The 13988-nt window shown below is 49.8% G+C and overlaps 1 protein-coding gene across 1 annotated transcript in view; it reads right to left on the bottom strand.

Annotated features, from left to right (window-relative positions):
* Positions 1-11416: 11416 nt before the first annotated feature.
* Positions 11417-13988, bottom strand: part of KL (klotho) — a 34958-nt gene continuing 32386 nt past the window's right edge. Inside the window, exons 4-5 of the mRNA XM_037057641.1 lie at positions 12455-13556; positions 11417-11939 (exon numbers count right to left, since the gene is read on the bottom strand). Coding sequence (XP_036913536.1) covers positions 11602-11939; positions 12455-13556 — 1440 coding nt within the window. The 3' untranslated portion in view covers positions 11417-11601. The remainder of the gene's footprint in view (positions 11940-12454; positions 13557-13988) is intronic.

The following is a 13988-nucleotide window of genomic DNA, read 5'->3' as shown; positions in this document are numbered from 1 at the left end:
TTTAACTGGGATGAGGCCAGTTTGGTAAAAAAAAAAATTCCAAATTTTAACACGAACTCCCATTTAGCTTTCTTTGCCTTGAGTCATGTGGACTAAGAGGTGAGTCGAGGGGAATTAATCAGACCTATCCAGGGGTGTCCATCCCGAGGCCCACGGGCCACATCGGCTCAGGATGGCTATGAATGCAGCCTAGCACAAAATTATAAATTTACTTAAAAGGTTACAAGATTTTTTTTGTGATTACATGTTGCAACACAGTTAATGTGTTGGCTGAAGACAACTCTTTTTCTTCCAGTGTGACCCAGAGACGCCAAAAAGTCAGACACCCCTGCCAACACATAGAAATCACGTAAAAAAATTGATTTCTTCCCTGACAAACTTTATAAAATGTGTGACCTATTAGAAAAAAGTTAAATCATGCAAAAAATTACTAAGCCCATTTTACTAAAATCTCAGGGGACATCTGTGTTGAAGAACACACACAGGTATCTCTGGTGCCACCAGGCGGTCCCTGAAAATGGTCACCCACCTTATGTCCTTCCCACCCTGCCTTGTGTGTCCCTCCCCAATCCCGTGTGTCCCTCCCACCCCCATTTCCACTTGTACGAGTCACGGGAGGCTCTCCCCGCCAGGGCAGGGGCGGCTGTTCGAGGACGCCGCACACGGTGCTGAGTTCGCACCTCACTTTCGTCACTGCCGATGTCCAAGTCAAGGTCCCGCAAGCACCGAGTGAGGACAGGGGAACTTGGGGACTTTTCAGCAGAGGGAATGTGACACCGAGAGCTGCTTACAGGGGCGATAGAGGAGCTGCAAACCCAGCAGGGCGCGGTGAGGAGACTGAGCAGCTGAATCAGGAAACCACAGCTCCCTCTGGGCTGCAGGATGAAGGAGGTATAGCTGGACCCCAGGGGCCAGGGCCTCCAGGGAGAGGCTGGCAGGCCCCCCGGGGGGCAATGACAGAGGTGCAGCGGCATCCTAGGCCAGTGTAAGCCAGACTCTCTGCAAACGGGACCAGGCCTCTGTGTTTGGAAAACCACCCGGCGGTTCCAGGGGGGCAAACAGGCCGGAGAACCAAGACTTAAAGCTTCCGGTCAGAGTCGACATTTCTCAGATGGCATCGACCCTGGACTGAAAAATACACTATTTTCCAGAACCATATTTTGCTCATTGTTTTTGAAAAAGATGATTAAATATCACTGTATGTCAATTACAACAAACCATTTTCTAGCACAATGGATGCACAAGGCATTTCAAATATATACAAACTGACTAGAATAGAATGTCCCACTTAATAATTCTATTAACTTGCACATATTAAGTGTGTGCTAATTATTTGTCAAGTGAACTAATCATCAAATGATTTTTAGTGTGTTTCAGTTCTTTTAAGATGAATAATCCATGATGATGCATATAATGAATCCATTAACCAGAAACAAATATCTTAATATGATCTTCTTTTTAATGCCTAAGAAGGCAGTTAAAGATTTTGTAGCCCTGGGGTAATCACTATCAACACCAATTATCATCATAAATATTATTACACAGAACTCCGGCTGGCAAAATTCCAGGTAATAAGGGTTCAGCGGAGCTTCTGTAATTGGAAAAACTGTGAACTCTCCTCTAAGAACCACCAGTACTAGTTTCTGCCCCTTTTCATTAAGCACTTATTTATATTGTTTATTGAGCAATTCACAGACACTGGGGGGAGTTACAAGGCAAACGAGGTCCCTAAGTTAGAGCACATTATAATCTAACGGGCAAGATGAGACAATCACGTGAGTTGCGGTGGGCGGTAGCAGGCGGATTCGAATGCTGAGCGACCCAGGGGACGACCTGATCAGGGGGCATGAGCAGGAGGATTTGAGACCAAATGCCAGCTGACTGTGGGAAGCAAGGGGCACCCATTAGAAGCACTTGATAAGAAAAGTGCACTGAATCAAAATGGCATTTGAGGGACATCTCAGCCTATTTCCAGGACATGAAAAGGACAATAAAGTAATACTACGCTCACAAATTTGATCACTTAGATAAAATCAGACAATGTCCTGAAAGACATAATTTGCCCAAACTCACACAAGAAGAAATAGACAATCTAAATAGGTGTATCATCTACTAAAGAAATTGAATAGGTAATCAATTATATTCTGAAACAGAAGGCACCAGGCCCTTGTGGGTTTACTGGTGACTTTGACCAGACATTTAAGGAAGAAATTACATCAGTTCTCTGAAGGTAATAGGGATGAATTCATTGTGATGGAGAGCCAGACAGTAGCAACCTGATCTGGGAAATGCTCTGACATAAGTACTTTCCTGTATGACATGAACACGGTGAAACTAAATACTAACCCTGGGAAGTGATGTCAGTAATCACTTTACAGATGAATGCACCACATGCCAAAGAGAAGTGGCAAATGATGAAACCCAGGACTCAGGGCGCCTCCAGGTGGAGAAGGCTGGTCTCTGACAGGCTCCGAGAAGTTCTTTCCAGAACAATGTTGCTTTTTCAGACTTCAAGCTGCCCGACCCAGCAATCCTCCTTCAGGCTGGAGTCATTTGCTCTTCGTTTCATGTATATTCTTGGACACATTATTAATGATAGAGAAAGTTTCAGTAAACTCTCATACCTCACCATGGATATCTGTATCATCAGGGGATATATCCGTAACCTTGTGTAGCTATAACTAATGTGACACCCTTCTTGTCACTTTGTATTAGACCAATACCACTACAAGGTGTGTGGGCTTAAAGGGCGTTTGTACCCCGAGGCTCCTGATGACCAGGATACAGCCTTACTCTCCTAAAAATGGTAAGAAGATGGAGGAGAAAATGTGTCCTGTTTTTCTCGTAACTTTGATTTTATCCTTATCGGAGGAACTGCTCACTGATTTTAGAGAAAGGAGAAAAAGGGTGGGGGGAGGGGAGAGAGAGAGAGAGAGACATCCATTCGGGAGAGAAGCATCGGTCAGTTGCCTCCTGTACTCACCCCAACTGGGGACCAAACCCGCAACCCAGGCATGTGCCCTGATTGGAACCAAACCCATGACCTTTTGGTCTAGGACACAGGTGGCGAGCAGAAGGCCCCCCGCCGAATCCGGCCCTCTGCCTTGTTTTTATCAGACCTGGCACCTGGTTTCTACCCGGCAGCAGCACCGAGCTCTCCCTTAACTGTTAAGGAGTAGTTACGTTTACACAGTCCTAAATTACATTCAGCCCTTAGAAGGCAACCACAAGGCTGACGTGGCCCCCGGTGAAAATGAGTGTGACACCCCTGGTCTAAGAGATGACACCACACTGGCCAGGGCGCTCATAAGTCTTCGTGTTGAATTATTTTTACTTTAAAAAGTGTAGTTATTTAGACCTCGAAGTGCTCTTTTGAGAAGTGATTATGCATTTAAGGTGAGGACTTGTCGTTAAAAATTGCGTCTTCACGTTACGATCAGGACAGCCCTACACTGGCACCTGTTTACCATGAGTGACCGCCCTCTGGTTTATTCAGGCTTTTGGCACCTCCCAGTAGAAGTGGCTGGCCCTTCTTCTCTACCTCTGGGCACCCCTGTTGGACAAACTGCACCCACCCTGCAGGCAAACCCGGAGGAAGGACCCTGGGCCCGCTGCTATACAGAGTGCGGTCTGCAGAGGGCAGCATCCCGGGCACCCCAGGGAGTTAGAAATGCAAGCCATCAGGCCCAGCCGGATCGACAGACTCTGAGCAGCATCGCTCCAAGCTCCACAGCTGGGTGGGGCAGAGGAAAGCTGGAGAGGCGCCGGTTTCGATCACCGGGTCTCCTTTAGCCACGTACTGTGATCCCTGGGAGCTTTACAAAGTACCAGTGCCTGGAAGTCACTCCCAGAGACCTGACCTAACCGGTCTGAAAAGTATTAAAAGCTCCCACGTGATTCTGATGTGAAATCAAGGTGGAAACCCACTGGTCTGACAAACTTCCCCTCTACAGACCAGAACACTGAGGCTCATGGCTTTGGCTTCAGGGTGTAGAGTGAATCTGAAAGGAGTGGAGATGAGGAGGCCCCAGTCTGGCTTGGGGCTAGTTCCTTCCAGCACCTGCCCAAGCTCAGGTGTGGGCTCCCTCCTGGCTCCCCAGAGCCGTTCAGTGCACCTGCTCTCGCCCCTCATTTTAAGAAGGTTCTCGCTTTCTGAACACGCTCTGATACCTCTATCGGTTTCCATCCAAGGGCTTTGCTTACTTCCTCTTCTCCCCTGGGCCACTGTTGGCCTTTCCAGCCCCTTTGTAAATGCCCCTCCCAGCGCCCTGGTCCGACACCCTGGAAGCACGGCCTCCCCCGCCCCCCCCAGCACTGCAGCACCCTCAGCCTAGCCCTCCTGCTGCGATCCCAAAGCACTTCCCCCACAAGCTCTTGAACCCTGCCCTTCTCAGTTCTGGCTCAGGGCCCTCCGACCTCCGCTCCCGCCCACCCTCCCACAGTTGTAGAACCGGCCCTGGTCTCTGTCTTCCACCTCACCCTCAGTTCCTCAGCCAACACTCTGTTGGCGTCACTCAGGACAGGCTCTGGCCACACCAGGTGCTGCTGCCTTCTCCCCGAGGACACTTCAGAGAGGGGCTGTGAGGAAGGTCTGCTCATCTGCATCTGCCGAGCGTACCCCAGGACCCCCAGATCCAGGGGCCCTGCTCCGCACATAGCGCCCCTCGCCCAGCTCTGCAAGCCCTGCCCATCCTTTCTGGCTAGCCTGCTGTCCAGAGGGCCCTGGCAGCCTCGCCCCCAGCAGGCTAGACCCTCCTGGCTTGAGGGCTGTCGCTCGGATGGACCAGCAGGCCACTGGGTTTGTGTTGGTGGCTCGTTTTTCCCTTAGTCTTTTACTCATGGAATATTTTCACCTGGCCTGCCCATCTGCTCCCGTTATCTCAGTTCTGTGACTTCCCGCTCCCTCCCCTGTCGACGAGAATGGTTGGTTGTGAAGCCGCAGGGCTACTTTCAGTGCCTCTGGATGCCTGTGTGGAGAGAGGAAAAGGATTGCTATAAAGCCTCCCATTATCCTACGTGAAACAGCGTGGCCTTGAAAGACACAGAACCTGCAGTCTAGTAACTGGGAACCGCATTGGCCGAAGCTCTGCCTCGCGTGCAGCTGGAGAGCGAGCGAAACAGGCTGAGATGCCCGCTGGGCTCAAAGGCCGAAATTAGACAGCAACTGCCACAGCAGTGGGGGCGGGGAGTTTCACAGCTGGTCCATTGAGAGTCAGAAGAGAAGAGTTGTCGGCCTACCCTAGCAACCNTCCTACGTGAAACAGCGTGGCCTTGAAAGACACAGAACCTGCAGTCTAGTAACTGGGAACCGCATTGGCCGAAGCTCTGCCTCGCGTGCAGCTGGAGAGCGAGCGAAACAGGCTGAGATGCCCGCTGGGCTCAAAGGCCGAAATTAGACAGCAACTGCCACAGCAGTGGGGGCGGGGAGTTTCACAGCTGGTCCATTGAGAGTCAGAAGAGAAGAGTTGTCGGTCTACCTTAGCAACCGTTAAGGGGCAATGTTTCATTTACGAGTAACTTATAGAGAATAAAATCACTTAAAATTGATTAGTTGTACTATAAAATAAGCATATTGAAGGATGATAACCCAAAGCCAAAACTCTACCAGAGATTTCCGAGTCTCATAAAAATTTAGTGAATGGGCCCTGGCTGGTGCAGCTCAGTGGATTGAGCAGCTGCCTGAGAACCAAAGGGTCGCCAGTTCGATTCCCAGTCAGGGCACGTGACTGGGTTGCGGGCCAGGTCCCCAGTAGGGGGCACACGAGAGACAACCACACATTGATGTTTCCCTCTCTGTCTCCCTCCCTTCCCCTCTGCCTATAAAATAAAATAAATACAATCTTTAAAAATAAATAAATAAAAATTTAGTTAATGGGCCTTCAAACATTTACCAACTGAATAACAAATATGCACCCTTGCGTTTCATGTGCTGTTAGATGTTTTCAGAAGAGCAGATGGCCCAGCAGATGTAGACACATCTGACAGAGACACCGCGTCTGCCAAGTCAACGCGGGATTCCATCGATCCAACGTTTGTGAAGTTCAGGTCCAAGGAAATCAGCTAGTGTTATTAAGTGACAGTGGGGATTGATTTTCTTCCAGGTTAGTGTCACCGAGGGCACTCTAGGAAGATGTGTATATAAAGTCACAAGGAAAATAACTAACGGCTCAGGGTGACTCTGTGACAGTCCTTGGTTTTATTGTCACCAACTCCATCTGGTTAACAACAACAACCAAAAAGCACACGTGTTAAGAACAGGTGGAATTCGTCCAGGAAAGCAACGTCTAGGGCAGGTGTTTTGTTTATTGACCACTTTCTGTGTCCAGCGCTGTGCTGTGACAGGCATTCGGCCTGTTCCAAAGGTGAGGAAATCGGCGCTCGGTGACCTTTCGAGTGTAGCAGGTCTTGCTGACTCTCACCCTATGCTTTTCTGACTCGATTAGAATGTGGGATGAAGTTTTTTCATCTCTAACCTACTGCGTTAAAAAGGGGGGCTGGCAGGTCAGTCGCCACGTGTTTTCCCGTGTGAACTCGCAGTATCTGAGGCGTCCTATCACGGCCTCAGTGGCGAGTCCATTCTTCACTGAGGGCTCCCGGGGGTTCTTCTTCACCTCTTTCTGCTTGATTTCAAACAATGGGTATTTACCGCAAATGGGAGAAACAAAAATATTTCAGAAAATGCACTGCAACAAACAAAACTCCAACAATATTTAATAGTTATAGAAATAAAAAGACAAACAAGCAAACAAAACAAACCATGCCCTGGCCGGGTGGCTAAGTTGGTTGGGGTGCTGTCCTGTACCCCAAAGGTTGTGGGTTCAGTCCCAGGTCAGAACGCCCACTGGAGGCAAAGGACAGATGTTTCTCTCTCACATCAGTGTCCCTCCCTTCCCTCTCCCTCCCTCTCTCTCTCAGATCAATAAGCTTAAATTCTTGGGTCAGGATTTCAAAAAATGGAAAAACATAACGGTCTGAGCAAAAATAAGTGGTTAAGAGGTTAAATAAGTGTTCTAAGAAATTATAGGTATCTAGAGATGATGTAAAGGGATTCCTTCTATTTTTCCTGGACAACGAGTTTCCTGTTTACACTTTCAGATAAAGCAGGGAACCCAACAACAAGCCTTGCAAACACAAGCTCGGACCAGCTGAGGGGCACTGTCAGTGATGGAGGGGGAAAAAAATAAAACCTGTCAGTGACAGGTTTCTCAGCGATCAGAGTAGAGGTGACGACTTAGGACAGCCGTTTTACTGCCTTGCCACCTAAAAAAAAGGGGGAAAAAGGTCGTTAAAGGTTGCCCCACACAAGTGGACCAGTCCACCCTCCAAGCCCATGGAGTTGAGGCGTGTGGTGCCTTCCACACGGCAGTTTCTGATGCCTGGCAGCTGGTCCCTATTAACGGTCTCTGGGCACAGGTGAATTCAGTGAGCTAATTCTGCTCACTGACTTATGTGAGCAGAATTCCATCACTCCTTCCCGCTTTTGTCCGCTAATCAGCACTCTCGAACACTGTCTATTAACAGACACGGAGCTCATTACAGCAACAAATAAAACGACGAGCACGGGGCCTCTGCCTCCCCTCCCGACCCAGGGCCCTCCGGTCAAGGCCGGCCCGTGGCATCCGAACCAACGTTCTCCTTCCCAGGCAGGCATTTTCGAGCAGCGCCATTCATGTTAAACACTGAGTCGCGATGCTATAGAACAATACAGTTGCTGTAGCAATTTGGAAAGGGGCGATGTGAATTAGAGAAAAGGCAGAACAGCAGACTGTGGGAAAAGAAAAGCAATTTAATCCTGAATTGACATTCGGGATTGCAAAATTCTTCTCTCCATGTAGATGTCTTTGAAACATTTGTTTTAGTCCACAGTTGAGCTCCATACCAACTTACATACCAATGATTTGTATGGGTTAGAGTTTAGAAGATTCTTTTATTTTTAAAGATTTTATTTATTTTTAGAGAAGAGGGAAGGGAAGGAGAAAGAGAGGGAGAGAAACATCAGTTGGTTGCCTCTTGCATGTCCCCAACTTGGGACCTTGCCCATAACCCAGGCATGTGTCCTGACTGGGAATTGAACTGGTGACCTTTCAATTCACAGGCCGGCACTCAATCCATGAGCCACCCCAGCAAGGGTGCTGAGAAGACACAAGAGAAAAGTTCAGTCTTCTAAGTTGTTAAGTGTGTTGGATACATTAGTCGTGCTGCTGACTCTGCAGAGTAAGGCTCTGCTCACGGGCCTGCGTGCCCCACAGAGTCACCACCAGGCCCTCCCGGTGCCGCCGACCCATGCCGAGCTCCGGCGTCCACACTTGCCAAACACACCCGGATTTCTAAGGCTTAGCACCAAAAGGAAGGATGTGAAAATGTTAATCATTTGTATATTGATTGCCTGTTGAAATTATAATATTTTGGATGTGTAGGAAAAATACAATGTAGTCTAAACTTCATTTCTCCTGTGCTTTTTAAAGATCTTATTCATTTATCTTTAGAGGGGAAGGGAAGGAGAGAAGGAGAGAAATATCAACGTATGGTTGCCTCTTGTGAGTCCCCTGCTGGGAACTGGCCTGCAACCCAGGCATGTGCCCTGACTGGGAATCGAACCGCGATCGTCTGGTTCACAGGCCCACACTCAACCCACTGAGCCACACCAAGCCAGGGCTCTCCTGTGCTTTCTTATTTCTTTGACTACCAGAAAGTCTGTGACTTTCTAGAAAGTTTAAAATGTGTGGCTTGCACTGTAGCTCTGTCAGAGAGAGACATTATGAATAATGTAAAGGAAAGCTTCCAAAACATTAGTAGATTCTAATACTGTCTGTGGACAAGAAAAAAGAGGAATGAAAAATGTTCTTAATGAATCTGAATACCAGGCCTTCAAAACCCAGGCAAAATGAACCACAGCTCACCACTCGGTGCCCCTGTAGAGGTGGCCCCCAAGTGCTAAGAGATCTAGGCGTTCCAGGGGAATGGTCTCCAGGGCTGGTACACACACACACACGTATGTGAGTATACATATACATTTGTACATACAAGTATGGGGCGGGCAAAAGCTGGTTCACAGCTGTTTGTATGGAAAGAGACATGCAGGTTCTGATCATTACAAGCTTTACGGACTCGGAAGAACGTCGCTCACAACCACAAACCCCCCCCCCTCTGCCACCCCATCCGTGATGAGGGAGAAGCCCAGCCTCCCCGAGGGCAGAGCAGCAGTGGGAGGGGTGGTGCTCTGAGACGCCCTCACCGAGGAGCTGGACGGGGTGGGGGGGACAGATCCTAGAGGGCCCTGTTTCCTTCAGGCCGGTGGGGGCCCCCGACCTCCCCTTGGGGTTCATGGGACTCAGAGTTAGCACGCTGCCCTCCCTGTAACTCAGCACCATGACTTTGAAATGCAGTTTCCCCTCCACACTTTGGCATCTGCTAGGTCCCCCCGGCCCCTCCCCTATTTCGCTCTCTCGGTGTCTGAAGTGATCTCTCAGCCGACCCCTCAGCTCCGCCGCCCAGACCAGCCTGGGGCGCCCTCCCCGACCGGACGGCCCGGCAGGTTGCTCCCCCTTGCTGTCAGGCCTGTTTCCTCACCACTCTGATCCTTGTGGTTCAGACGACTCAAAAAAACTGTTTCAGTAAGTTTATCTAGCAACAAGTCACATAATTACAAAAAAAGGCAAAGTCGTAGGCGGATTTATTGTAATTCTTTATCAAGGAACAGAATTGCTTCTCTACACACTCAAAGAAATGATCATAGCGAAAAAATCATTTTAAAGTATCATTCATTTTAACAGCAATTAACAACAATAAGAAACTAGTCCAACAAATAGGAATGGCTGAGGTTAAATAAGTTGACAAATTCATATAGTAGAATTACTGTACGGCTACTAAAAATAGTATGCTTCTAAGATAGATGACAAAGGAAATGCACATGATAAAAGTAAATAAAGATACATCACAATTCACAATATGATCTCACTCCAATTATGTAAAATAAAATACACAGCCCATGATAATATTGGCTACTTCAAGGTGGTGAAGTCACAGGTTAATTTCTTTACCTACAACTTCTGTGTTTTAAAACTTTTTACAGTGAATATATATTACTCTTAGAATCAGAAAAATATATACATAAAATAAACTCTGCTTCTCTAGTTTCCAATTTTAATAAGTTCCGTTCTTAAAAGAGTACCACCGAAAGCTTATCTTTCTTGGAAAAAAATCATGCCACCTCTGAAGATGATTCATAATACAGTACAGTGTTTCTTATCCATCATAACGCTGTCAGCGAGATTAGCTGCGCCTGGCACAGTGGTGGTCCATCTGACTTGACACGACGCTGGTTCATCTAAAAAGCGCCGAGATCACCCACAGCTCCAGAGTCACAGATTTCCCTGTCTGCGTATCAGCAAGACTGACGTCAGGGCCACTGGAGGACACCAGGACATCAGCAGCCTGTCCCAGTGTCGAAATCCAAAGCAAAACTGGTTCCACGGTAGGTCCACCGTAGCAGCAGCAGCAAGAACGGGAATGGGCCTCAGCATGCATGGACGCCAACTTTCCAGTGTGAGCAGACCGGGTGCCTTGGAACCCGGGAGGCATTTCAAAAACTCCACTCACAGAAATGATGGCGCATTCTAAAGAGCAGAGAGCCGAGCCATTCTTCACAGGATGAGTTACGGCTTTTCTGACTCTCTCCAAAAGGGCACCTCATTCATTCCAAAGGCTTTTTCTACCGGGAAAGGGCTTACAGCCCAATGAGTCATCCTGTTGCTCAGAACACGTACCTTTCACGCCTTCCCTCCTCCCGGAGCCCGGCAGTACGGCGCGTTCGGCATCGGCGTGTGCCTCCTGAGGTGCCCAGCCACTCCTGAGTCACGTTTACTTTGTGCAGGCATGGAAAGTGCCCGGTGATCAGGCCGGCCCTCCGCAAGGGCCCGCGACACAAAGCTTTCAAGGACTCGGGGGTCCTGAGGGGCCTTAAAAGTCACCTAAAAGTATCAGGTTCTACAACTCGCTCCACCACGCGTGTCCTGGACCACATACGGATTAACGTCAGCAGCATTTCGCAGAAACGCTGTACCTGAAAGGGCTGCTCCCGCCCAGGGCCCCCTGTCATCCCTCCTGTATTCTGTCACCTGCCTTTTCAAGGGACACTCGGTCCCACAGAGACCATCAGGCCTCTCGGGGAGGCTGGGAGACAGTTGCTTGGGACTTAGCTTTTCAAACCCTTGCAATTATTACTTTAAGTAAAATACATTATTGGGGAATGGGCACAGATAAAAATATCCCAACCTTGTTCCTAAATTTCTGTGAAAATGTTACAGACTGGTTCCTGTTTCTCGGTGTTTTGTTACAGAAGGTGCTGTAGGAATGGTGGCCCTGGGGTTGTTGACCACTGCCCCCACCCCCCCCAAAAAAAACCCAGGTACAATTCACATTATTCAAGATTTTACAATCACCTATGCTTACTTCAAAACCTCTGTCACACATCGCAGATAGGTTTCGTAGAGATCAGATGTATGAAATCTACAGTGTCACAATACCGACAAGTGCAAATGGCGAATAGCTAATTCGTATGCATAATTTTGTCAAAATAAATAAATAGGACAGTGTTCAGGACTATTTGTAACTTCTCCTGCCTTTCTTGGAGTAGTAAAACATAAGGGAAAGCGAAACAATGACGGCGAAGAGCAGAAACGCTACAAAGGCCAGCAAACTCCTCTGGGTGTGGGAAAGGCTGCGCTCGGTGCACAGCGCAAGTTCCTCCGGACAGAGTCCGCCCAGCGTCTCCGGGCCCGGGAAGCCGTTGCTGTCGATAATTTTTCTGTAATGTTGCATGGACGGTTTGGGCTCAAACTGATCAGCAGCGTAACGATAGAGGCCAAACCTGGGCGCCGTGCGGTCACTGAACGAATAGGCGAAGTAGCCACAGAGGTTGACCCCGTCCAGTACGTAGGCTACAAGGACAAAAGGACAGAGGACAAGTTAGTGAAATGCTCTGCACACAACCCATGAGGCACCCATGGCCTTGGTACGGCCGGGAAGTGTTAATACCCTTTAATAAAACTTTAGGGTAAATCGGATTTCATCAGAAAAGGCTTCTTGTCTGGGAAGACAAATGTGGAGCTACATTTAACATGGTAGGTTTTACATAATGCAGCCTACCATGAATTGGGTTAATCTTCACGCCCAAGAAGCAGGTGGGACTGCCATGGGCCGGGGGAGGGCGGAGGGCAGGACAGTCCGAGTCTCCAAGGCCCAGAGCAGGTGGCAGGGATTTTTGGTCTCCGGCTTGTAGCTACACCCCTTTATCTCTGGGGGAAACCCCAACTCCCTGCAGGGCTTTTTCAGTGTGGCAAACACGGACAGCCCTTCACTCCGAAGGTGGCTGCGTGCATGTGTTTGAGAGTTTCTGACAGGTGGCATGCCCTGGGTAACATCACCTTCAAGAGACAGTTGTCAGGGGCCTTACCTTTCAGAGCTTCGTTCACGTAATTCTGCATGTAGTACACCCTCAGCCTGTCTTGGCCTGCCTGCAGGTCGTCGTCGATGCCGTTGGAGATGACGTAGGTGGGCAGGTCTCCGTACTTGGACTTCAGCCAGCCCAGGACTCTCCGCAAGCCCCAGGGCACCACGGCCACCTGGCTGGGCGAGTTGAGCCACGTGATGTCCGTCATCTCTTGAACCTCCAGGTAGTCGTTGTACTTGCTCGGATCTTCCTTCTCCCAGTCCACGAGGATGGTGGTGTAGTGGCTTACCGCCAGGAAGTCGAAGGAGCCCCGGACCAGCCTCTTTTCCTCCTCGGTGAAGTAGGGCAGAAGGAAGTTGTTCCTCTGGTTCAGCCAGTCCCGCATCACCCGCGGGTAATCCCCAGAGCCGAACACAGGCTCGGCCAGCCAGCCGATGTCAAACTCCAGCACCCTCTCCGCCCCTTCTTGGTCCTTGGGCGAGGAAGGGCAGGCCGGCTCGATCCAGTCGGCCTGCAGGGCCAGGGACATTCTCCCGTTCTGGGAGCGCCTGAACTGCCCGTCGTAGGCGCGCCACGCCAGCGCGTGGGCCTTCAGCAGGTTGTGCCCAGCGCCGTAGGTCATGTTCCGCGTGGGGGGCTCCTGCATCGTGATCCAGAACTTGACGTGTGGGCCGAGCTCCTGGAAGCACAGGCGGGCGTACTCGGCGAAGGCCAGGGCGGTGCGGGGGTTCTCCCAGGCGCCCTGCCGGGCCAGCGGCTCGGGCAGGCCTTGGTGCGGGGTGGCCGGGCGCCACAGGGCCACCACAGGTGTGATGTTGGCGCTCACAAGCTCACTGGCCATGCAGCGGTAGAAGTGCAGGGCCGTGAGGTTCACCTGGGACCGGTCACCCCGGGGCAGGACCAGGGCCCAGTCCAGTGAGAAGTGGAAATGCGTGGCGTGCGTTTCCTGCAGGAGGGCCACCTGGGTGTGGATGGCCGCGAAGTCCGCGCAGGAGGGCGGCCTCTTCCTGGCCACGAGGCCGTCCACCTTCAGGAGCCCCTTGCTGCGGTGCACATCCCACAGGTAGACATGCGGGTCAGTGAACTGGGACAGAGTGGTGTCCACCTAGGGGGACAGAGGAGCGTAAATGTGGCTTACCTGGATGGCCAGGAAGAGGAGTTCCGTGTGGTTCTTTCAGTGAAACTAGCCAGCAGTGTGAGCGAACACAGGAGCCTTTCTGGCAGGACACTCGAGTGACTTTTCATGAAAACCGAGCTCCTGAACAAGAAAGCAGTCCATTTTGTCAACGTGCATTTGTCTCACCCCTGGTTCTCTTTGCAATTCTAACCCTGCTTTAAAAACCCGAGTTTTTCTCTCACTTCAGATGACAAACATTAGCCACAATTCTCACGCATCTCGAGTCTGTGTTAAGCAGCGGAGAATTTGGGGGCGCTTTTCTTTTGATACAAGAAATGACTGATGAGACAAGACTTTGAAATTATTTTTAAATGGCAAAGATAAAGGTTAACACCCGAGTGAGTGAGAGTCAAAAAATGA

This window comes from Sturnira hondurensis, unplaced genomic scaffold (assembly GCF_014824575.4).
Source record: "Sturnira hondurensis isolate 20B ecotype Veracruz unplaced genomic scaffold, ASM1482457v3 Scaffold0009719, whole genome shotgun sequence".
In the NCBI taxonomy this organism is placed as follows: Eukaryota; Metazoa; Chordata; class Mammalia; order Chiroptera; family Phyllostomidae; genus Sturnira; species Sturnira hondurensis.
Note: the sequence above shows the minus strand (reverse complement) of the source record. Positions and strands in the feature narration are given on the sequence as shown.